The sequence below is a fragment of the Carcharhinus amblyrhynchos genome, chromosome 12, assembly GCF_965287045.1.
Source record: "Carcharhinus amblyrhynchos chromosome 12, sCarAmb.v2.hapA, whole genome shotgun sequence".
Lineage (NCBI taxonomy): Eukaryota > Metazoa > Chordata > Chondrichthyes > Carcharhiniformes > Carcharhinidae > Carcharhinus > Carcharhinus amblyrhynchos.
Window position 1 is genome coordinate 41,375,098 of NC_137335.1, and position 24,464 is coordinate 41,399,561.

General features: G+C 41.5%; 1 protein-coding gene across 17 annotated transcripts in view; it reads left to right on the plus strand.

Moving 5' to 3' along the window:
- Positions 1-24,464, plus strand: part of ccdc88ab (coiled-coil and HOOK domain protein 88ab) — a 244,703-nt gene that overhangs the window by 159,960 nt on the left and 60,279 nt on the right. For all 17 annotated transcript variants that reach the window (XM_080200420.1, XM_080200417.1, XM_080200421.1 and 14 more), the window contains 3 exons: positions 410-586; positions 10,608-10,769; positions 17,977-18,254. In XM_080200420.1, the coding sequence (XP_080056546.1) occupies positions 410-586; positions 10,608-10,769; positions 17,977-18,254 (617 nt within the window). The remainder of the gene's footprint in view (positions 1-409; positions 587-10,607; positions 10,770-17,976; positions 18,255-24,464) is intronic.

A 24,464-nucleotide genomic window follows, 5' to 3' on the forward strand; every position in this document is an offset into this window, starting at 1 on the left:
TTCTGTGACTTGTGCCAGCCTTTGATGACTTTAAATTTTCAGGGTTCTGTGAAAGTTTTGAGTGAAAGATTGACATTTGCTATGGTGTAAAGAATGTGGTGCTCAATGCAATATCCAAAGAAGATCCATTTCTGTCCTGACTAAAATCAGATCCATGGTTGTGCACAAAATCAGCATGGACTATGTGTGTTTTTAACATGGCTATGATGCACATGTATTTCTAAATTCGATTTGTCATACATAAGAAATTAACAGGAAAATTTAAGTGTTTTACCCCCAAATTTGGACCAAAGCCCACAAATAAAAAAAAAATTTAAGACCATTTTAATGTTCCTAGCCAATTAAAGAAAATAATAATTTATAACTGTAAAAGTCTCTACAATGTATTTGTTAACCTCCATGGTTACAGGTGAAGAGAAACTATGAAGCTCTGAAACAGAGACAAGAAGAAGAAAAAAATGTGCACAATTTGCAAGGTAGGCCTGGTGAGGAAATCCAGACTACAAGTAACTGGGAGCGAGAGAACCAAGAAGTAACTCGTGAACTATTAAAGGTTAAAGACAGACTTATCGAGGTTGAAAGGAATGTAAGTTTTGTTTAATCTCTTCCACCTAAAATAAATTTTCAAGCAGTTGAAATCTGTGTTGCTTTGAAAGTTCTTAAGGATTAATTGACTTGTGTATTGAACAGTAATTAATTCTTTGTAAATGTTTTCTCTCAACTGAAGTCACGCTTTTTATCACCTCTATTTTTCCTCCAACTTCAGCAATGCATATTGTTCCACAGCCAATGAATTATCACAATAGAAAATATGAAAATTAAATTTCCTTATCTCCTCATCCAAAGACCATGATGTTTATTAGCAGGACTGACACTTGGTTTCAGGAAAAATAAATTTGGTTGATTTTTCAAGTCTCCTAGGTTCAGAGGCCTGAGGTCATTTCTAACATGCAAGCTAATTTAACATGGTATATAAATAAACAAATTGGATATAGCCCATTTGCGGGAATGGGATTGTGATGAGCAGTTACACAATGCCCAATTGAGGTGATGCACTTAGCACACAAACTTTGTACAGCCTGCTCAGCTCCACCATTGCAGTATGGAGAATATTGTGCTGCTGACTGCCTGTATGGTCAGAAGATGACCAAGATTAATGTGAGGTTACCATGAGTTCAAGATAGCCTGATCATCTTCAAACCAGCTTGCCACCCATTAAAGAGACAATGCATTCTGGCTGCAGCAAAATTTGGGACTAGTTATTAAGAGGACCAATGGAGCAACAGGTTAGAGAGAGGCATCTCCGATGCTCTGAAGAAGCATTAAAGGCTTTAGTCCAGGCGGTGAAAAGAGGAGAGATCTCACATTTTCACAGGGGCTGTCCTGATATAAATTTCAAAGGGACAGAATGCCACTGCAGAGATCAATGCTTCGTAAGGTTAGTCATGGCACAAATCAGTTCCTACTTCCCAGATTGCCTGGATCTACTACAGTTCACCTATCGCCACAATGCGTACACAGCAGACACCATCTACCTGGCCCTACACAGCACCAGAATATCTAGATAACAAAGACACCGATGTCAGACCCCTATTCACAGACTATTGCTCAGCCTTTAATACCATTATTCCTATGAACCCTACCTCCAAAGTTTGTGGCCTCGGGCTTGGCTCCTCCCTGGCAATTAGATCCTAGACTTCCTAACCCACAGTCAGTAAAGATAGGCAACAACACCTCCACAATCATCCTCAACACAGGTGCTGTACAAAGCTGTGTCCTCAGCCCCTAACTATACTCCTTATACAGCTCTGACTGTATGCCCAAATTCCCCTCCAATTTGATTTTCAAGTTTGCTGATGAAACCACTGTAGTGGGTCAGATCTCAAACAATGACAAGACACAATATAGGAAAGAGAGAATCTGACGAACTGGTGCGATGACAATAATCTCTCCCTCAATGTCAGCAAAACGAAGGACATAGTCGTTGACTTCAGGAAACATCTTGGAGGGCATTCCCTGCCTACATCAATGGGGACAAAATGGTTGAGAGCTTCAAGTTTTAGGTGTCCAGTTCGCCAAGCTGTCCTGGTCTCCATGTGGACATGAGAGTTAAAGCCCACCAACATCTCTACTTTTGCAGGAGACTAAGGAAATTTGGCATGCCTGCTATAACTCTCTCCAACTTCTACAGATGCACCGTAGAAAACATTCTTTCTGGTTGTATCACAGCTTGGTATGGCTCCTGATCTTTCCAAGTTCAGAATAAACTACAAAGGTCAGGAACAAAGCCCAGTCCATCAGTCAAACCAGCCTCCCATCCATTGACATTGTCTACACTCACCGCTGCCTTGGAAAAGCAGCCAACATAATCAAGGACATCATGCATCCTGGACATACTCTCTTCCATCTTCTACCATCGGGAAAAAGATAGAAAAGTCTGAGTTTACATAACAGCAGACTTAAGAACAGCTTCTTCCTTGCTGTCATCAGACTTTTGAATGGACCTACTTTGCATTAAGTTGATTTTTCTCTATATCCTAGCTTAGGGCGGCACGGTAGCACAGTGGTTAGCACTGCTGCTTCACAGCTCCAGGGTCCTGGGTTCGATTCCCGGCTTGGGTCACTGTCTGTGTGGAGTTTGCACATCATCTTCTTGTCTGCGTGGGTTTCCTCCGGGTGATCCGGTTTCCTCCCACAATCCAAAGATGTGTGGGTTAGGTTGATTGGCCATGCTAAGAAATTGTGCCTTAGTGTCCAGGGATGCATAGGTTAGAGGGATTAGTGGGTATAATATGTAGGGATCTGGGGATAGGGCCTGGGTGGGATTGTGTTTGGTGCAGACTCGATGGGCCGAAGGGCCTCTTTCTGCACTGTAGGGTTCTATGATCTATGATATGACTAACTCTACATTTTGCACTCTCTCCTTCTCTATATATGGTCTGTGTAGCATGCAAGAAATAATACTTTTCGTTGTGTACTAATACATGTGACAATAATTGAATCAGTGCAAGGAGTTTGGATCCAAAACCCTGGCTGCAGTGCTGGAGAAAGTTCAGTGACCTCGCAGAAGGGAAGACCATGGCAACTGGTGGAACTTGAAGCCAATTTAAATAAACGTGGAATTAAAAAGCTGATCTTCGTCATGGTGACCATAAAATTGGCATTGACTAATATAAAAACTCATCTAGTACTCTAATATCCTTTAGGCAAAAAAACCTGCCATCCTTACCAGATCTGGCCTACATGATTCCAGATCCACAGTAATGTGGTTGACTCTTAACTGTCCTCTGAAATGGCCTAGCAAGCCACTCAGTTCAAGGGCATTAAGGAGTGCACAACGTATGTTGGCTTTGCTAATGGCACCTGCATCCCATCAAAGTATGCATCTTAAAATGCAGCCACCTACACATCTCAATACCAGCCTCATGTATTGCTCAATGCCCCACCATATCTCATTACTTTACCAGCAGCAATCTCTGGCAATCAAGACTCATGCCTAACATTCATATGCTCCACCTTGCCTTCACACATTCATCATTGCTGCAAGCCTGACACCCAACTGCACAGCAAAAGCAGGACAAGTCCAACTTGGTCAGTTACCACTCCAGCAGTTTACCAGTGATCATCAGCAGTGTGATGGATAGGGTCAACGGCAGCACTGTCAAATGGCACTTGCTTAGCAATAACTTCCTCAGTGACACTCCATTTGGCTTCCACCAGAGCCATTCATCTCCTGACCTCATTATAGCTTTGGTTTAAACATGGACAAAGAAACTGAATTCCACAGCTGAAGTGAGTGGCATCAAGACGGCATTCAACTGAGTGTAGCATCATGGAGTCTGAGCAAAACTGGAAGCATTAGGAATTAGCGAAGAAACCCTCCACTGGTTGGAGTCATCAACTGGCATAAAGAAAGATGATTATGGTGGTTGGAGGCCCATCATCTCAGTTCCAGGACATCACTGCAGGAGTTCCTCAGGGCAGTGTCCTAGATCCAACCATCTTCAGCTGCTTCATCAATTACCTACCTTATATCATCAGGTCAGAAGTGGGGATCTTCGCTGATGATTGCAGTGTTCAGCACCATTCGCGACTCCTCAGATACTGAAACAGTCCATGTCTAAATACAGCAAGACTTGGACAATATCCAGGCTTGGGCTGACAGGTAACATTCATGCCACACAAGTACTGGGTAATGTCTATCTCCGAATAGTGAGAAGCTAACCATAATATAACATTGAATATAATGTTCAATGGAATTATCATTTCTGATCAATGGTGTTGATAGTGGGAATTCAGCAACGGAACAACTGCCTGTGTAAATACTGTGGCTGAAAGAGCAGGGCAGAAGCTCTGAATCCTGCAGCAAGCCGCTTATCTCCTGACTCCCCAAGACCCATCTATCATCTACAGGCCAGAAGTGTGATAGAATACTGTCCACTTGCCTTCGTGAGTGCAACTTGAACAACACACAAACTCAACACCATCCATGATAAAGCAGCCTGCTTGATTGACATCCCTTTCACAAATATTCACTCCCTCCAGCACCGATGAGCTGTGGCAGCAGTTTGTACATCTACAAGATGCATTGCTGGAACTCACCAAGGCCCTTAGGAAGCATCTTCTAAACACTAGACCACTATCACCTTGAAGATCAAATAGAGCAGAAACATGGGAACCCCATCACCTGGAAGTTTCCCACCCAGTCTCTCACCATTCTAACTTGGGGATATATCCTGTTCTTTCAGTGTTGCTGAGTTAAAATCCTGGAACTCCTACCCAAACAGCCACATGGGTGTAGCTTCACCACAGGAACTGCAGCGGTTCAAGCAAGCAGCTCATCACCACCTAAACGGCAGTTGGGATGGGCAATAAATGGCGGTGTAACCAGTGACACCTGTAAATGGACATAAAAAATCTTGAACTTTCACTTCCAGCTATTCAGCCATGACGGACGCATCACTCTCACACCCATCTCTCTCGCATAACAAGGTGTCTATCAGAAGCGGAAGCAGAAAACAAGTGGCGTGGCTGCGTCACCTGAACTCTTTGGAGGAAATAGTGTTCCAAATTATCAGTGTGGTAATCACTGAGCCCATGGATGGTCCACCCAAGAGAATATGTTCACCCCTCACCCATGTCATATCAAACTTCGCCCTCGACCCCTGATTTGAATTGATTTGCAAGCTGCAAATAGTGTGGCCTTGCACCATTTGCTTTCCACTCACAACCCTCTTCCTTCAGGCCACTGCTACCTCAGCAGTCAGTGTAGCCTGACAGTGAAGGAAGAGAAGAGCAGCAGGTATTTGATGGCAAAGGACTGTCACTTAATCTGACACTTGTTGCTCCTAGCTCAGATATTAAGAGGCAGAGTTCCAAGACCTGATAACCCAGCAAACAAATTTTGAATTAAAGGAGGTGGATATTGATCAGCACACAACACTGGATTGATGGCTGTTTTAAAATCAACTACAAATACGAACTGAACCATCCAGTTTCATAACCGGTACAATGGGGTAACCTAGTTGCTCCTAATAACTGGCTCTAACACACCAGCATTATTAATTCTTCTTTGACCTTGGGATAAGTTACTTATGGCATCACTCTGGTTTGAGACTTTTGAATTGACTATTAGGCTTTATCTTGAGTTTCACTTGAATTCCCTTCATTGAGCCAAGTGTCTCTTTAAATACACTTTTGTATTTATCCAGAAGGTGCTGCAGGTCTGTTCTGGCATCGACCAATCTGTTGACAGTGGTCCAGTTAAGCTTTATATTCTGTAACTAAGTAGAGCTGGAAGACAACTCCACTGTTTGTTCACTCAACTCAGTTGACCATGATTAATCCTTTAATGGCATAATCTCTTCCTTGTATGTCCTTAAAATGACATCAGCTTTTAAAGCAAGATACTTCAACTTTTATTGATATATAGTGTCAGCAGTTAAAGTTGCAAGTGCACCAGTATCAACCTCCATTCTAGTAGGTTGTCCATTAACCTTCAGAGTCACCTATTTTCTATGATTCATCTTATATGGTTAATACTTTCAGTTGGAGCTCTTCATCATATTCCTGGATATTTTCTTTTTCAAAGTTATCGTCCTTTTCTTCCATGTTATAAATTCTTTTTGTAGAATGGTTCTTCTTGAAAGTACCCAGATTCTTCATATGAATATTCTTTTCGGGGGAAGCTACTCTAGTCCAACAGGCTTTTGCAATGTGACCCATTTTGCCAGTATTCTTGCCTTGACTATCCTTGCTCCAGCATTCACTCGTTGAATGGCCCATTTCAGTGCAAGCTTGTTTTGACTTCTAATGGGCAGTTCCCAACTTGTGGATTTTCATTCCTACACCAAGTAGTGAAGCCTCTTTAGCAGTCAGTTCCATTGACACTGTGATTTCTATTGTCTTTAAAGCCAAAGCATATTCAATAAGCAATCTTCTTTGGATAGCCTCATTTTGGAGACCACTAGATGATCTCAGAGTATCCTCGAACGACTCACCAGTCTTTTTAAGGTTGCCACAAGCTGAGCAATGAACCTTTTCATTAAATTCCTTCAGTTGAACGTGTACCATTTCATGGTGATCAATGGCTCTTAAGGATCTTTGTCAGGTCTTAAGTTTTGGTTCCTGGCTTTGCTGGATGAACCAAGTTCTGGAGCAAATTGAAGGTTTTATTTCCTATTGTACTGACAAAAGCTGATACGAGCAACTAGTTTTAATTGCAAAATGCTCTGCATAGGAGCGCCCCTCATTTTCTTCATTGAAAGAACCCATGGACCTTAATAGACCTACAATTTCTCTTGCAGGCAATAGCGATTCAAGACTGCTTAGTTTTTTTTTTACTGTCTTCCCAGTACTTCCTTTCTACCTTTGAAACTGTTGACTTGAATCTTTTTTCAAACAGCCCCACTGTTCACAAAGCACCCACTCTTTTCAAATATGCCAAATACTGCCTGGAATCTCACCCCTCTCTAATCATAAAACCCCTATTTAAAAACATAGAGCTTATTTAATATTGGACTTCCAATGTGCATTGTCTCTTGAGTTCTGTAGTTGCTTCTTCCTAGTATTCTAATATTTGAAGTGTAAGGATTCGTAATGTTTTTGCTTCTATTGGGATCTTTTCAGGATGAAACAAAGTTCCTGACTTGTTGCCAACTTTCTTTTTGTAATGTCCTAACAGTGATAGGAGTTGTGGGTTTTATACAAAAAAAAGCTGTGGTTCTCATAAATAGACTCAAACTACAACAACAGGTTTTGTCCAGGAACTCTTGCCTGTACAGAGGACAAACTGAAATTAATGTATCAGCTTGCGCAACACAATGTTATCACTATCAAATCATGTGATTCAACTCTCAATCACTTAAATATATAACACTCATTTTTAAATGGAAGCATCCTTTCCACACTCATGTTGTTGAGACCATTCAGAATCCTATGTCTTTCAAGCAATCAAGTCACCCCTCTTGTAAATTCCACTGTTAAAAAGAAAAATTCCAGTCTGTCCAAACTTTCCTCCGAAGACAACTTACTCATTACTGTTATTAATCTAGTAAACCACCTGTGAACTGCCTCCAATGTATTTACATCCTTAATTAAGTAAAGAGACCAAAACTGTACGCAGTACTCAAGAAGTCAGAGAGTAGTGGCGGAATGATGTTTTTCTGGCTGAAGATCCAGGTGACTAGTGGTGATACTGAGCATGCTGGGACCTCTGCTGTTTATGATATATATAAATGACTTGGATGAAAATGTAAATAGGGTAGTAAGTTTGCAGACAACACAAAGATAGATGGAGTTCTGGATAGTGCAGAAGGTTGTCAAAGAATACAGCAGGATATGGATCAGTGAGCAGAGAAATGGCAGACAAAGTTTGATCTGGGCAAGTTTGAGGTGCTGCATTTTGGGAGATCAAATGTTACGGGTAAGTATACAGTTAATGGCAGGACCCTGAACAGCGTTGACGTAGAGAGGGATCTTGGGATTGAGGTCCATTGCTTCCTGAAAGTGGCTTGCCTTTATTGGTTGGGGCATTGAGTACAAGAGTCGTCATGTTGCAGCTTCATAAAACTTTGATTAGGCCGCACTTAAGAGTAGTGCATTCAATTTGGCCACCACATTACAGGAAGGATGTGAAGGCTTTGGCGAGGGTGCAGTAGAGGTTTACCATGATACTGCCTGGATTAAAGTGTATGTGCTATCAGGAGAGGCTGGACAAACTAATGGTAATTATCTGGAATGCGCTGCAGTGTGGAGGCAGATATGATGGGGGCTTTTAGGTAAGTATATTAATATGCAAGGAAGAGTGTTATGGACCAAGGGCAGGCAAAGGGATTAGTTTAATTTGGTGTCACGTTAGGTATAATATTGTGAGCCGAAGGTCCTGTTCCTATGCTGTACTGTTCTATGTGGTCTCACCAATACCCTATATAATTGAAGCAAACATAGTTTTATGTTCAATTCCTCTCATAATAAAGGATAGCATTCCACTGGCTGCCTTAATTACTTGCTGTACCTGCATACTAACTGTAACTCATGCACTCAAATCCCTAGATCCTTATGCACCTTGGAATTCTGTAGTCATTCTTTAAGTAATATCCTGCTTATTCTTCATGCTAAAGTGATCAACTTCACATTTTCCCACATTCTCCATTTGCTACATCTTTGCCCACTTGCGGATAGTGAAGAGGATTGTCAGGATACAGCAAGATATAGACCACTTGGAGACTTGGGAGAATAAATGGCAATTGGAGTTACCGACAGACAGAGATATCTGGGCATACATGTCCACCAGTCACTGAAAGTGGCAATGCAGGTGGATAAGGTAGTCAAGAGAGCATACACATGCTTGCCTTCATTGGTCGGGGCATTGAGTATAAAAATTGGCGGGTCACGCTGTAGCTATACAGAATCTTGGGCCTTATTTAGAATATGGAGTGGAATTCTGGTCGCCATTAGTACCAGAAAGATGCGGATGCTTTGGAGGGGCTATAGAAGAGGTTTACCAGGATGTAAAACACTCAGGACAGAGAGATCTGGGCATCAGCGGACATCTCCCCTTCTGATTTTATGATAGAAGGAAGGTCATTGATGAAGCAGCTGAAGATGATTGGGCCTAGGACACCACCTGAGAAATTCCTGTGCAAGGTCTTGGAACTGTGGTGATTGACCTCCAAAAAATTGCAACCATCTCCAACCAGCAGAGTGTTTTCTCCTAGATCCCTCTTGAATCCAGTTTTGCTAGGGTTCCTTGATGCCACATTCGGTTGATGTCAAGGGCGGTCGCTATCATCTCTGCAGTTCAGTTCCTGTGTTCCTGTTTGAACTGAGGCTGAAATGAGATCAGAAGCTGACTGATTCTGTTGGAACCTAAACTGAGCATCAGTGAGCAGGTTATTGCAATACAAGTGTGACTTGATAGCACTGTTGATGACCGCTTCCATGTTTTTACTGGTGACCAAATCTAGACTGATGGGACGGTTATTGGCTTGGTTGGACTTGTTCTATTTTTTGTACGAGCATAGGACATAGCTGGGTAATTTTCCACATTGCTGGGTAGATGCCAGTGTTGAAGCTGTACTGGAACAGCTTGGCTAGGAAAGTGGCAAATTGTTGCGGGCAAATCTTTATTATTGTTGCCAGAATATTGTCAGGTAGCCTTTGCAGTATCAAATGCCTTCAGCCATTTCTTGATATTACATGATTAAATTGGCTGAAGACCGGCATCTGTGAAGCTGCGGACCTCTGGAGAAAGATGAGGTGGATCCTTCACCCTTATTGTTAACACTGATGCGCTTGGTTCCTCCATCATTGAAAATGGATATAATTGCAGCACAGCCTCCTCCAGTGAATTGTTTAAGTAAAAAATATTCCATCACACTTCTGACTTGTAAATGGTGGACACATTATGCTAGTTCAGGAGATGAATGACATGTCTCAGCATTCCCAGTCTCCAACCTGCTCTTTTATTTATATGCTATTTACTGACATCTATATGGCTAGTCCAATTCAGTTTCAATGGTAGCCCACAGCATTGATTATAGTACGGAATTCAGTGATGGTAATGCCATTGATTGTCATAGGGAGATAGTTAGATTCTCTCATGTTGGAGATGGTCATTGTCTGGCAGAAATGTTATTTGCCTCTTATCAGCCCAAGCATGAATATTTTCTTTTGGCAGATGGATATGGACTGCGAGTGGTGCTAATGAATGAGTCTGTGTCCATATGTATCAATTTGTGTGATGCTCAAGATCATTCAAACAGCGATGTATGGATGGCAGGGAACTATGTGAATTTTTTCTTAAGTATCATAACGAGTACCTATATGGGAGATGTTATGTTGGCTTGAATGTATTTAGTGCTCTGCTAATCCTAATAATTAGTACAAAATCAAGAAGAAGGAATAATTTGCAGCTCAAGACGCAACAGAAATGCTCAATATTTTCCAGTAAGCAATATTTGTTGAAAACATAAAGAAAAACTTATAAACTTAAAATTATATTATGTAATGGCTTTTGATATGTAGAATGCTGGAAACTAGATTCTGTTTCTTTACTGTTCATTATATTTTAACATTTTCTAATTATTTTTCTCTTTCCATCTCAGAATGCAACTCTTCAAGCAGAGAAACAAGCCTTGAAAACTCAGTTAAAACAACTAGAAACGCAAAATACCAACTTGCAAGCCCAAATCCTTGCACTTCAGAGGCAGACAGCATCCCTCCAGGAGCATAATACAACGTTACAAACACAGAATGCTAAGCTGCAGGTCAGATTCTGTGTTGTTAAATTTAAGAATTGATGCAATGCTTGCTAAAATTGAATGTTTTCTTACCAAAAAACAAAATATTCCTTTTTAATTCTGGTGTGGAACACAATACTATCTATTGAATTTTTACTACATTAGAATTTTGAAGGACTTAGTAAAAACTGTGAGCTGCGTACTAACAATATTTTTGAGATGAGGGTGTAGCAGTATTGCCGCTGCTGTGGATTAGCAATCCAGAGAGTGAAGGTAATGCTTTGGGAGCCTGGGTTTGGATTACATTATGGCAGATGGTGAAATTTGAATTAAATAAAAATTTAGAATAGCTATGACTGTAACACTATATTCTGCATCCTGCCATATCCTCTCCCCATGTATGCTATGAATGGTATGTTTTGTCTGTATTGCATGCAATAAACAATACTTTTCACTGTATCCCAATATATATGACGCTAATAAATTAAACTTTATTCCAATATCTTTTCCATTTGAAAGAATACAAGCCTATAAGCATTCATCAGCACGTTGCTATAATATATTTTGTAAAATCAATTATTCAACATCGTTAGGCCACTTCATTAACATAAATAGTCATACATAATTTTGTTTTGTATGAACAAGAAAGCAGGCTAAGAAATTTTATAGCATAAAGAAACAAAACATTATCCATCTGGATACTCCAAAGTTTCTTTCTTCTGTTAAGCAACTTACTTTCTAAAAAGCATTTTTTTCATTACCATAAAATTAACCTTTAAAGTCAGTGCTGAAGAATTTTGTGTCCACACTGACAGAAAAAAACACCTTGGTTAATTTAGTTCCACCTACAGGGCCTACTTTTAACTCCAGTCACAGTTCAAGCCAACTAGAGTAAATTTTTAAAAAAATGTCCCAGCCATCTTCGGTACGCACTAATTAATTTGATGTGGCAGAATTCAATTCAAGCAAGGTCAGAGGCTGGAGGAATAAGTGAAACAAGATGGGGGGTGGGGGGGAGAAAGATAAGGAGAAGAAGATAGAAAGGAGGAAGGAGGGGAATGTCTGCATAGGAAAGAGAGAGGGTTTTGAGGGAGAGGAGGGATAGACGATGAGGAGGTTAGGAACAAAAGGTTTTAAAAGTCTGTTATGGAGGGCAGGATGGTTTTTAAACCAATCACATAGTATTGTTTTTGTTGGGGATTTCCTGATGATGGGCATTGGAATGTAAAATGTTGATTTTTCAATTTTAGAGTCAGGTGTTCTGACCAATGTTAAGTCAAGAGATTTAAGGTAGAAATACCCTATCATCACATTTCCTATAAGTGTAATAGGTCTGAAAGATAAATGTTGATGTTCTTACAATTAATTTTGCCTGAAGCGTAGAAATTTTGCTGGGTTTTGTGGCAACCTACTCACTGCAAGGTTGCTTCAAATTAGTTGTCAAACTGGAAGATAAATAGGAGGAACCAGACTGCTGTTGAATGCAATGGGATTTTTCCAGTGAAAAATGTAATGATCATTTTTTTAGTTTAAGTGTCAGTTATAAAAATTCAAATAAGTAATGGCAACTGGTGAAACAGTGTTCCACAACATGGCCACTTGATAGTTCTGCATTAGCTTCTGATCTCTGGGAGCTTGTGTGTCAAGTAGAAGCTGCCTCCTTTGTGAGGTTGAGTACCATTATAGCCCTTACCCTCAAATTCTCCTACCTACAAATTACTTTTGTTCATTAGCCTACGCCCCAGTGTGCCTACAACTCCAGTTCACTATCAGCCTTGGTCCTCATCATCTCTACCTCATTTTGGCTTGAACAGCCCATTTTATAGAGTGGGTTTACACAATATAGTTGAACTGATCAGAAGTTTTCACAGGAAAAGATTTGATAGACAACTTAATGGCCTAGTTACAAAAGGTTGTAAAAAAAAAAGGATTTCATTAAAATAATCTTTAAAGAAATAACTTAGCATTCAATTTTGATTCTTCTTTCTCTTCCCTCAAATTAATGAGATCTACTGTAAATATACTGTAACATGGGATTCAAGCACACGAACAGCAAGATTATAAAACAGAGATTCTTAATTCCACATTTTAGTAAGACTTTTGACAAGGTCCCTCATGGCAGGCTGATACAAAATGTTATGTGATCCAGAGTGTGCTGGTTAGACAGATACAGAACTGGCTTGGTCGTAGACAGAGAGTAGTGGTGGAAGGATTCTTTCCAGAATGGAGATCGATAAGTGGTGTTCCACATGGATGAGGCTGGGACCGTTTGTTGTTTGTAATATATATAAATGATCTGGAGGAAAATATAGATGATCTGATTAGTAAGTTTGTGGATGACAGAAATTGGCAGAGTTGCAGAAAGTGACAAGGATCGTCAAATAATACATAAGGATATAGATAGATTGCAGACATAGGCAGATAAATGCGAGGTGATGCATTTGGAAGATCAAATTCAGGGGTGTGAATTACATAGTAAATGGCAGAACCCTTAGGTTGACATACAGAGGGATCTGGACATTCAGGTCTACAGATTCCTGAAAGTGGCAACACAGTGGATAAGGTGGTCAAGAAGGCAGATAGCATGCTTGCCTTCATTGACTGGGGCATTGAGTATCAAAGTTGGCAAGTTATGTTACAACTTTATAAAACTTTAGTTGGGCTGCATTTGGAGTATTGTATGCAGTCTGGTCCCCACACTATCAGAAGGATATAGATGCTTTGGAGAAGGTGCAAAGAAGATTCACCAGGATGTTGTCAGGTCTGGAGGGTTTTAGGGATGATGAAAGGTTGGATAAACTTTGATTGTTTTCATTGGAAATACAGAGGCTGAGGGGGGACTTGATACGAGCCTATAAAATTGAGATAGGGTGGATATTCAGAGGCATTCTCCCAGGTGAAAGGGTCAATTACAAGAGGGCACAGGTTTAAGATGAGAGGTGATAAATTTAGAGGAGCGGTGCGGGTAAAGTTTTTCACACAGAGTGGTGGGTGCCTCGAACACACTACCACTTGAGGTGGTGGAAGCAGGCACGTTAGCAAAGTTCAAGCTGTATATTAATAGATACATGAATGGGAGATGAACAGAGGGATAGAAACCACGTATCAACGCAGACCTAGTAGGCTGAAGGGTCTGTTCTTGTGCTGTATTGCTCTTAGTTCACAAGCAACAGATTTTTAAACATAATGGAAGAGATTAGCTCAAAGGAACTTATTATTAACAATGGATATTCATGGCTGATGCTCTAGATCCAACAGGAAACCTTTGAAACCATAACTCATGATCCCCAACCAGCTGCGTGGTAGAATTCTTCTGGTGAAGTTCATGTTGCTAATTTCCCATGACCAGATGATCCAGATTAATTACCTAGTCTCCCAGATATCAAAGAAGATCTTCCTCTTGAACTCTGAGTGCTGTCCAAGGACATAAAAAATAAGAGCAGAGTAGACTACAGTCCATTGAGCTTGCTCCACTATTCAGTACAATCATGACTGATCTTAGGCTTCAACTCCTTCTCCTTGCCCATTCTTCATATCCCTTAATTCCCCGAGAGACCAAAAATCAGTCAATCCCAGCCTTAAACTTGTTCAACAATGCAGCATCCGCAACCCATTGGAGCTGAGAATTCCAAAAATTCACAATCCTTTGAGTGAAAAAGTTTGACCTCACCTCAGTCCTAACTGATGGGCCTTTTATTCTGGATCTGGCAGGAACCAGTCACGTTGTACTGTTTTTGTTGGGGGTCACTGATAATGGGGATGGGAAATGTAAAACTGGCCCGTTGTTCAAAGCTTTCTCTCTGCATCCTTTCTTAAGTTGCTGTAAGATTTGTCAACTTCCAATCCTTAGTGAGACAGCAGATCCACTATCATTGCAGCAATCCCCTTCAAAAGCCTAGAGTGTGGTCCATAGACCTTGTGGATTTGTTTTAATTTAAAACCTTATCTTCGTCCAACACTTTATCTTTGCTGTTATTTTCCCTAATTTCTTCACTTTTTTTTAGCTCCCGGGTTATTATCTATTTCTAGTATGAAACTGGTGGCTTCTCCTGTGAAGATGGACATACAATATTTCTTCAGTGTCTCCACCACTTTCTTGTTTGACATGATGAGTTCTCCTGTCTCTGCTTCTAAAGGACCAGTGTTTACTTCTAGGTCTGCAACAGCTGTTCATCTGCTTCTCTGCCACTTCCTGGTTCACTAGCCGCCATCAGAAACCTTGGCCTCGTCAACTGGTGCCGTTGGGTCCTGGACACTGTGACTCGTTAGTCCCTGACACCTGCTCCTTTCAACTTTGTGTTTTGTTTCTCTCTCTCTCTTTCTCTCTCTCTCACCATTTTCTGTCTCTCATCATTGTCACTCAAAGGCTTCTGTCTCCACCCTTCTTCAGCCCACGCCCGGGCTTCAGGTTCCATCGAGGGCATCACACCCTGTCCAAGGGCAACCCACAGGACTGTTCAAATTCCCTGCCTGGTATCATCCTGTGTTGACAATCTCTGCTGATGGGGACCTAATGCCTCCAAGGAGATGCCCAATAGTGGGCAAAGCTTTGAGTCCAGCACTGCGCTGATAGCAGACTCCACCATTTTTGAGGACACACACCCTCCCCCAAAGACACTTAAGGTTCTAAGATGCTGTTGAGTGAACTGCTTGCCTCAACATAATCCAACAAATTTTTGGCCTCCAAGCAGTTTCCATCTACAAACTGTTTTCTGAGGTTTCCCTTCAGTTATCGGTTCAATAACATAGGTGTAGCCACTGGTATCAAGCTGTTTGATGACATTGTGGGATTAAGGAGCACAGACATCATGTATCTTATTCTGACCCTGATATTGCTATTCCAGACAAATACTTGAGCTGATCACAAGGTCCAAATTGTCCCCTTTTTTCTTCACTGCTTCTTTCCAGGTCTTTTGGATGCCATCTCAAACACCTGTTTAGCATCGTATGATAAGCAGCTATCTACAATGTCTGGAGAGTCCAAGGAGGTGATCTATGGGAAAGACTTGGTCTTTGCCAAATAAGAGATAATTTGGAGGAATATGGGGTACCATGAAATGCATAGACCAGTTCTGGAAGGTACTCAGACCACTTTCATTTGCAGAGTGCGCAATTGTTCATGCAAAATACAGTTGAATCATTTGCACTGCCACTACTCTTGGGATGATTGGGGATAATGCAGCTCTTGACAATGCCTTGCACCTTGCAGAGGTGTTGTAGGATCTTGCTCTTGAAATTGCACCTTTGGCATCTGTGGATCTGACGTGAGACACCAGAACAGACAAACTAATCATGCACTAACACTCTGCCTATAGTTGAGGCCTATTGGTCATGAGTGGGAATGACCTATGTAAGCTTAGTGAAAATATGAGTATGAGAATGTGTTTGGTCCTATTGCTACTGTGGTAAAAGGCCATGAAATCCATTGCAAGTATCTCCAATGGCTTAGTGGCAACAGGGATCCCATGCTGGGTAAAGCCGCTTCTCTGCTTTGGCCAAGATATATGTCTTTCAGTTTCAGCAATAGTTGGCAGATGTCTTGGGCCAGTAACACTGCTGTCTGGTACACCCAGTTTTCCAATGTCTTTTCCGACACTTGGTGCCCCACTTGATCATGAACAGCATTTGGCATTGAGACCTCTGGGAAGAATAAGTTGCTTCACCTGTCTTCCATTATCATAAATCAGCATGTAGAGAATGCCATTCTCCTCCCGAAACCACTACCTATAACTCTGCAGTTTACGTGCCTGTTTGAATTCCCTAATCAGATTGTGCCGGGTTGATGGATGTTGGGCATTCCACTCATGTTGAAGTCTTCTGATGTTTTTGACCACTTCTGCTTGAGGTCCTTCTTTGAGATGAATAGCAAAAGTGAAACCATGTTAGCCTTAACCCTCTGGATCTGGTTTGCTGATGAACGTATCAATGACACTTTGGCGATTCTCTGTCTGTATTCTATGGGGGTTTGGGATGTGAATGCTGACACTTGCTTGAGGCATGGGTGTGACATCAGCCATAATTCTCTCTAAACTGGCAACAGTGGATTTCCTTCCACGGTCAGTCTTCCAACAGAGGGCCTCAGCACTTACCATCTTTGTCGGGCTTGTATCTTCTCTGCTGAGGAAGGAAAAATGGAATTGAGCTGAGTAGGTTCTGTGGTGTTGAGTGAGGGCGGTCTCATTAGTGCCCAATTCTGTTACAATTCTAGCACCTCTTTGGAGTATCCCTCAGGCATGTTCAGCTGCAAGGCTGCTTTGGAATGGATCTGTGCTTGCTCTGCAACAACCTGTTCCACCTGCCTCTTCAGCCTAAGGTCTACATCCCCATCAGTACCGACAGCCATCTTCCGGATGGTGATCTCTTCCCTGGTCTTAGGAGTCCAATCTTTTGCCCTGATACAGATGATGCAATAATGCGCATCAATGAAGCATTAACTCTCTCAACTCCATCTGGACGTCTTCATCCCTCACTGCTCCAAGTAAGTGATTTTTCAGCTGTGTATCTTTGCTTGGTTTGAAGGAGAACGTAATCAAACAACTTCACTAATTCCATGGACACCAAGACCAGTTCCTTTCCTTTGGTTTGTAGTATACCTAAAACCTCTGCTGCAGCTGTGACAGACTAGTGTTATCCTAAAACACCCTTGCCAGAACCGCAAAGATCCACTACAGACTTCTTTGGACAACCATATCTCTCCCCAGTATGATGGGAGAGGGATGAAAGGAATGGGACCGATGGAATAACATGAGATGGGAATTTAAATAATCCTGTTGCAATAAAGGTACCAATTGCAGGCCTCTGCTAGTATTTAAATATTTCTTTCTTTTTCTTTGTTTTTTTCCTGAGTCTCTCCGTTCAGTACTTTTTCCCCACTGCGTATTTATCTTTCTGTACCTGATTTGCACCTGTTCTAATTCATGCATCATTCTATTTCTTTCTCAGTCTTTAAATTTCATTGGTTAAGATGATAAAAATGTTGGTCCCATTGTTCACTAACTTGCCATACCACTGCCATTCTAACAACTTCTAACAAGTTGCACAATAAGCATTTTGGATTGAAACATGCTGGGAAAAGATCAAATGGCATATTGCCCGACTGGAGCAAAATCTTGATTATTATATTCATATAGGAAAAAGTGAACATTTATGTAAACTCTTCACCTGGTCTTTTTGAAAGTAATCTAAGATTTATTAGACTGTTTAAAGTTATAACTAATTAACTTCTGTTTGATAGGTGGAACATTCTACACTTGGTTCCCAAAGTGCATCCTTGATGACTCAGAATTCTCAACTTCAGAACCAGCAGTTGTCATTGGAGAATGAGAATGAATCACTGATGAAGGAAAAAGAGGAATTGAAATTACTGTATGATTCACTTATCAAAGATCATGAAAAACTAGCAAAGTTACATGAACATCAAGCAGCAGAATATGAGGCTCTCATCAACAAACATGGAAGTCTGAAGTTTGTTCATAAAAATTTAGAAGTTGACCATAAAGATCTTGAGGACAGGTAGGCAGTTCATGTTTGAATGACTGAGAACATTCAAATATCAGGTATATTAAAAGAAAGTAAGTCATCTTATAAAGAACTCAGAAGATAATTGCCGAACAATGTTAACTTAAAGGGTTTTGTGTTACTGTGCAGCCATTTTGGTCCACCATCCCCTATTTAGTAATAAAACACTTGTTCTGATGAGCAGCATCAGTTCTTTTTCTTCCACTGTCAGGAACTATCTTCATTGTTGCCTTTACACAGCAGACTAGATTAATTTATTTTCTGTTTGCTAATTTTCATAAAGTTGGAAACTGTTAGTCAATGTTCTATGAAAGTATTTTAGAAAGTTCTTATCTTGTTTGACGAGTTTTGAAAAAGTTTCATTTTCACTTAATTACTAATTAGTTGTTACTTTGTTCTCCTGGTGTTAGGTTGATGTATTTTAGTGAGTTTGATTCCAATTGATCAATTCCAAGAGCTCAATTTAAAATTTGCAGTAGTTGTTGTGGATTCTTACTAGTGGGAAATAGGCATGGTGCATCTTTATCTTCCAATATTGTGTGACTTTCAGAAGTATGAGCTATGCAATTGTAATGTTTGTTTGATCACTATCCTAACAACAGAGTATCCAATTTAACTTCTCCAGGCAAACACATACCTTTTATCCTGGTTTAGCTCAGAACTGGATCCCCCCTCCCCCGCTTCATATCAAGTCAAATCCAAGGTGCATTTATTGAAGCGATCATGAAAAATTGTCAGAGCCAAGCAACATTCACACTGACACATGACTGACATAAGATGTGTTATTGTGACATATCATAAATTTGTTTGATCTCTGGTTTTTGCACCTGGTGTGATATGGCTTTGCATTGTTCTGATCACATGGCAAGACAATCAAAGTCTTTACTTACATTCAGGTAGTGCTACTACAGAATAATAAAAAAAAGTCTTTCAACTCACTGTAAGTTCATTTCTTTTTATGACCCATATATAATGTTCTTTTATCACTTCTGTCCACGTTATTCCTGAGAGATAACCAATTGTAAATAAACTTCAAGAATATGAAGTATGAGCGTAATTGAACTAAGCTGCAAAATATAATCCAATCTTAAAACTGTTTGGAATCCTTAGAAGATGTATTCTACAAGAAGTCATCATGGCTAATTAATGTTCATTGATTTCTGTTGCCATCAATCCCACATGTTTTGCTGAAAATCCTGCGTCTGTGCAATTCCTCACTGCATAGTCAATTTTTTGTTGCCATCTTGTCACACTTTGATTCAACTTTTTCCATCGTAAATTTCTGTACCCTCACTTATAGCACAAAACATGTACATAAGCTTGTCATCTTGATTGTATGATTAGTAAATGGTAAATTAAACTTTCTGGTTTAACTGTGCTAACTCGGGTTACCAACTTAATGGCTGTAATTTTGATGGAATAACACTTGGGTCAGATTACATTCCCCTCGGAAGTCCCTTGCTTGTTATCTGGGTGTTTCTAAGGCGCTTGACCTACCAAGACAGGTCAGATGAGATCTGGGCAATGCAGCGCACCTGGAATTGAGTGCTGAGGGCAGTAGAATCATAGGTAATAGGCCATTTCGTTTTTTTTAACAGCACTATGTTGGTGAGACAGGTCAGGCCAAGGGAGGTTAGTGTGTGTCTGGCTGGGTCTTTTAGGGCGAGGTGGGTGTCGGGTTCAGTCAGGATGTGGGGAGCGTGTCACATCAGCTTTGGGCAGGGGAAATGTCAGGTGGGGTTTTGAGGAGAGCTGATATTGGGTTGGATGTTAACGTGTAGGATCAGTGCATGCAGCAGGGGAGGGGTTTGATGGGATTGGGTCGGGTCTGGGTGGGGATGTGGTCAGGGGTTGTATAGTGTGTAGTCCCTTACACATTGGAGGAATCCTGGAGTTGTCAGGTGGTGTGCTAAGTCCCATGGGGGCATAGGGGATGTCCCGTGGGATGGCCGAGGTATAACTATATAGTGGTTCAGCAAGAAGCCTCACAACACCAGGTTAAAGTCCAACAGGTTTATTTGGAATCACAAGTTTTTGGAGCACTGGTCCTTCATCAGGTAAGTAGAGGTCGGTTCACAAACATGGCGTACGTAGGCAAAGACACAATTACAAGATAATTACAGATTAGAATGTGAAGAATGGTTGGAATGCGAGTCTTTACAGGTAATCAAGTCTTTACAGGTACAAACAGTGTGCATGGAGAGAAAATAATCAGAGGCTAAAGAGGTGTGAATTGTCTTAAGCCAGAACAGTTAGTAGGATTTTGCAGTTAGTCAGATCCAGACAGTATAATGGGTGTTACAAGTAGTGTGACATGAAGCTGAGATCCTAGTTGAGGCCATCCTCGTGTGTGGAACTTGGCTTTTAGTTTCTGCTCAGCGATTCTGTATTGTCATGTGTCTTGCAGGCCACCATAGAGAACGTTTGCCCAAAGATCGGAGGCTAAATGCCCTTGGCTGCTGAAATGTTCCCCAACTGGAAGAAAACACTCCTGCCTGGTGAATCATAGAACCCTACAGTGCAGAAAGAGGCCCTTCAGCCCATCGAGTCTGCACCAAATACAATCCCACCCAGGCCCTACCCCATATCCCTACATATTATACCCACTAATCCCTCTAACCTACACATCCCTGGACACCTGGTGATTGTTGCACGGTGTCCATTCATTATTGTCATGGTAACTGCATGGTCGTGCTGATGTACTATGCCTCAGGATATTCTTTCCTGCAGTTTGAGGTCGACAGTGTTGACTGAGTCATGTACGTGGTGAATGGTGTTCTCATGTGTGATAGTGGTATCCATGTTGATCTGGCATGTCTTGCAGAGGTTGCTGTGGCAGGGTTTTGTGGTGTTGTAGCCGCCGTCCTCCTGAAAGCTGGTAGTTTGCTGCAAACAGTAGCCTGTTCGAGGTTGGGCAATTGTCTGTAGGCAAGTAGTTGGGGTGTGGAGATGGCCTTGGTGAGATGGTCATCATTAATGACATGTTGAAGGTTCCAAAGAAGATGATGTAGTTTCTCCGCTCTGGGGAAGTACTAGATGATGAAGGGTACTCTTGTTCGTAATGTCCTGTGTTTGTCTTCAGAGGAGATCGGTGAGGTTTTTTACCGTGGCGCATCGGAACTGTCAATCGATGAGTCGAGCATCTACTCATAAGAACATAAGAAATAGGAGCAGGAGTAGCCATTCGATAAGATCATGGCTGATCTGTCGTGTCTCAGTTCCACATTCCCACCCTCTCCCCATAACCCTTAATCCCCTTGCCTATCAAAAACCTATCAACCCGCGTCTTAAATATATTTAGCGAGGCAGCCTCCACCACTTCAACGGGCAGAGAAGTCCAGAGATTCACCACCCTTTGAGTGAAGAAGTTCCTCCTCAACTCCGTTCTAAACCGCCCCCCCTTTATCCTGAGGCTGTGCCCTCTAGTCCTACTGTCCTTTCTGAGCAGGAAGAGCCACTCCACCTCTATCCTATCCATCCCATTCATCATCTTATACGTCTCAATGAGATCTCCCCTCATTCTTCTAAACTCTAACGAGTACAAGCCTAGTTTATTCAGCCTCTCCTCATAGTTCAACCCCCTCAACTCTGGTATCAGCCTAGTAAACCTCCTCTGCGCTCCCTCCAAGACCAAAATATCCTTGTGTAAGTGCAGCAACTCTGTTCTTGTGAGGGCTTCTTTCAGCACCAGCAGGTAATTGCTGCGTTCCTCCTCATCTGAGCAGATCCTGTATATACGGAAGGCTTGTCTGTAGGGAATGGCTTCTTTATCGTGTTTAGGGTGGAAGCTGGAGAAACGGAGCATCACGAGGTTATCCATGGGCTTGCAGTACAGAGAAGTGCTGAGGTGATCATGATGGAGATACCTGTGTCCAAGTCTGATCAGTCTGTTGAGTTGGCAGGTGTGTTCTTTAGTTGGATCTGCGGGTAACTGTGATGTTCCTGGTTGTTCAATTATTGACATGGATCCCACCATCATATGTGAGAACACCACCCACCGGGTACATAGCACATACTCATGCAACTTGGCCAACATTGTCTACCTCTTATGCTGTAGGAAAGGATGTCCTGAGGCGTGGTACATCAGTGAGAACATGCAGACGCTATGACAATAGATGAACAGACACCACGCGACAATTGCCAGGCAGAAGTGTTCCCTTACAGTTGGGGAGCGCTTCAGCAGTCAAGGGCATTCAGCCTCCAATCTTAGAGGTGAGCGTTCCCCAAGGCGGCCTTCAAGACACACGACAACACAGAATCGCTAAGCAGAAATTGATAGCTAAGTTATGCATGCATGAGGACGGCCTCCGCTGGGATCTTGGGTTCATGCCACACTACTTGTAATCCCGACCACGCCGCCCTGGATTTGCACAATCCTACTGTCTTGGCTTGAGACAATTCACACTCTTTAACCCGTGATTATCCCTCTCTCCATGCACACTGTTCCTGTAAAGACTTGATCACTGTGAAGACTCACATTCCAACCATTCTTCACATTACAGTCTGTATTCTTGCAATTGTGTCTTCACCTATATCGCCATGTTTGTGGACCTGTCTCCACTCACCTGATGAAGGACCAGTGCTCCGAAAGCTTGTGGTTCCAAATAAACCTGTTGGACTTTAACCTGGTGCCGTGAGACTTCTTACTGCACCCACCTCAATCCAACACCAGCATCTCCAAATCATATATAATAGTTGCCCAGAAGCTAGGATTGATTTTAATTCTAATTTTTTTCTGGCTATTTATGTAAGACAGTAAGAGCCATTCAAAGTTTGCAATTTAAATTGCATTTCTGTATGGTGCAGGACAATTACCAATGGAAAGTTTGCACTTCCCAAACATTTGCTATTATGCACATCCTACCTGGAAATTTCCGGGGAGTGGGTATTCCTTAGTCATCTTTAGGGTACCTCCCCAATATGACACCCTGGACCTTGGATGTTATGGTTCAATATTTCAGACTAAGTTTCTGTATCATAAGGATTAAACCGACCTTTGAAGTTTTTAATCTTTCTTTAAGTCTTCAGTTTAGATAAGGGTTGGACAGGAAGAGACAACAATGGAAAAGGAGGGTAAAGAAGGGAATATTTAGAACAGACAAGTAATAGAGAAGAGGAAGGGAAGGGGATGAGCTTGAAGTTGGGGGGCAGTGGAGGGAGAGATCAACAAAGGAGAGGAGGTTGGATTAAGGGAAGAAGAGACTAGTGGAGAAGCTGGGTTCAAGGGAGATGGAGAAGGTGGAAGAAGTGAAGAGGAGAAAGTGACAACTGGGAGAATAAGAGAGTAGGCTAGCATGGAAAAGCAAGAGGAATAAATTTGGTGAGGAGACAGGACAGAAAGAAGTGAATAGAGGAGATTTGAGAAAGAATGGAAGCTTTGGGGGGTGGTGGGAAGGAGTATTAAAATAAGCCTATTCCCTTCTTCCATGAGCTATGCATTCAATCATTAATCTTCCCTGCTGTCCCATTCATCACACCCTCTCCCCAACCTTTTCATCCTCCTGTTCTCATCGCTGCTGCCTTTTTTTTTCCTCCCACTTTTCCCATACCCTTCCCTTTCTCTATTTGTCTCTCTCCTCTTATCCTCCCTTTCTTAGATTCCCTCTCCTCTCTCTCTTTCCTTCCTACTCTCTTTCCACTTTAACTTTTCCATTGTATTCCTCTTTCTACCCCATATGTCGTTCACCTCTCATGTTCCTCTTCTTGATGCCATCCTTTTCTCCCAATTTGGGTAGCTAGAAAATTGCAGCGCTATCCAGAACACTCTTATGCAAGCAATCAGTCAGATTTTGGACCTCCTAATAAAAGTTGAACTTTATTTTAACCATGTAGATGGCCTAATTGGTTAGTTGTGGATGTACATCTTCGGCAACCTTTTTTTTACGCTATGCAGAACATAATATTACTGATATCTGAACAAGCCGTGTAACATGAGCTAAGTTCTGGCAAATCTCCAGTTTCCATATTCTCTGTTGTCATTAAATCTCCTTTTTATAAAAATGTTCGTTGTTGACAAATTATATTTGACAATTAAAACAAAATTAACTTCTAAAGACTTCAAAATTTGGAACAAGTTATTTTCTTTTAAAAGTCTATTTTCATGTTTGTTGCATGGCTGCTTCCACAGAAGTGAGAGACTTTAAGTGGTAACAAGAACTGTAATTGACAGTCATCAAGATTTTTTTTCTCTATGGAATTCATCTT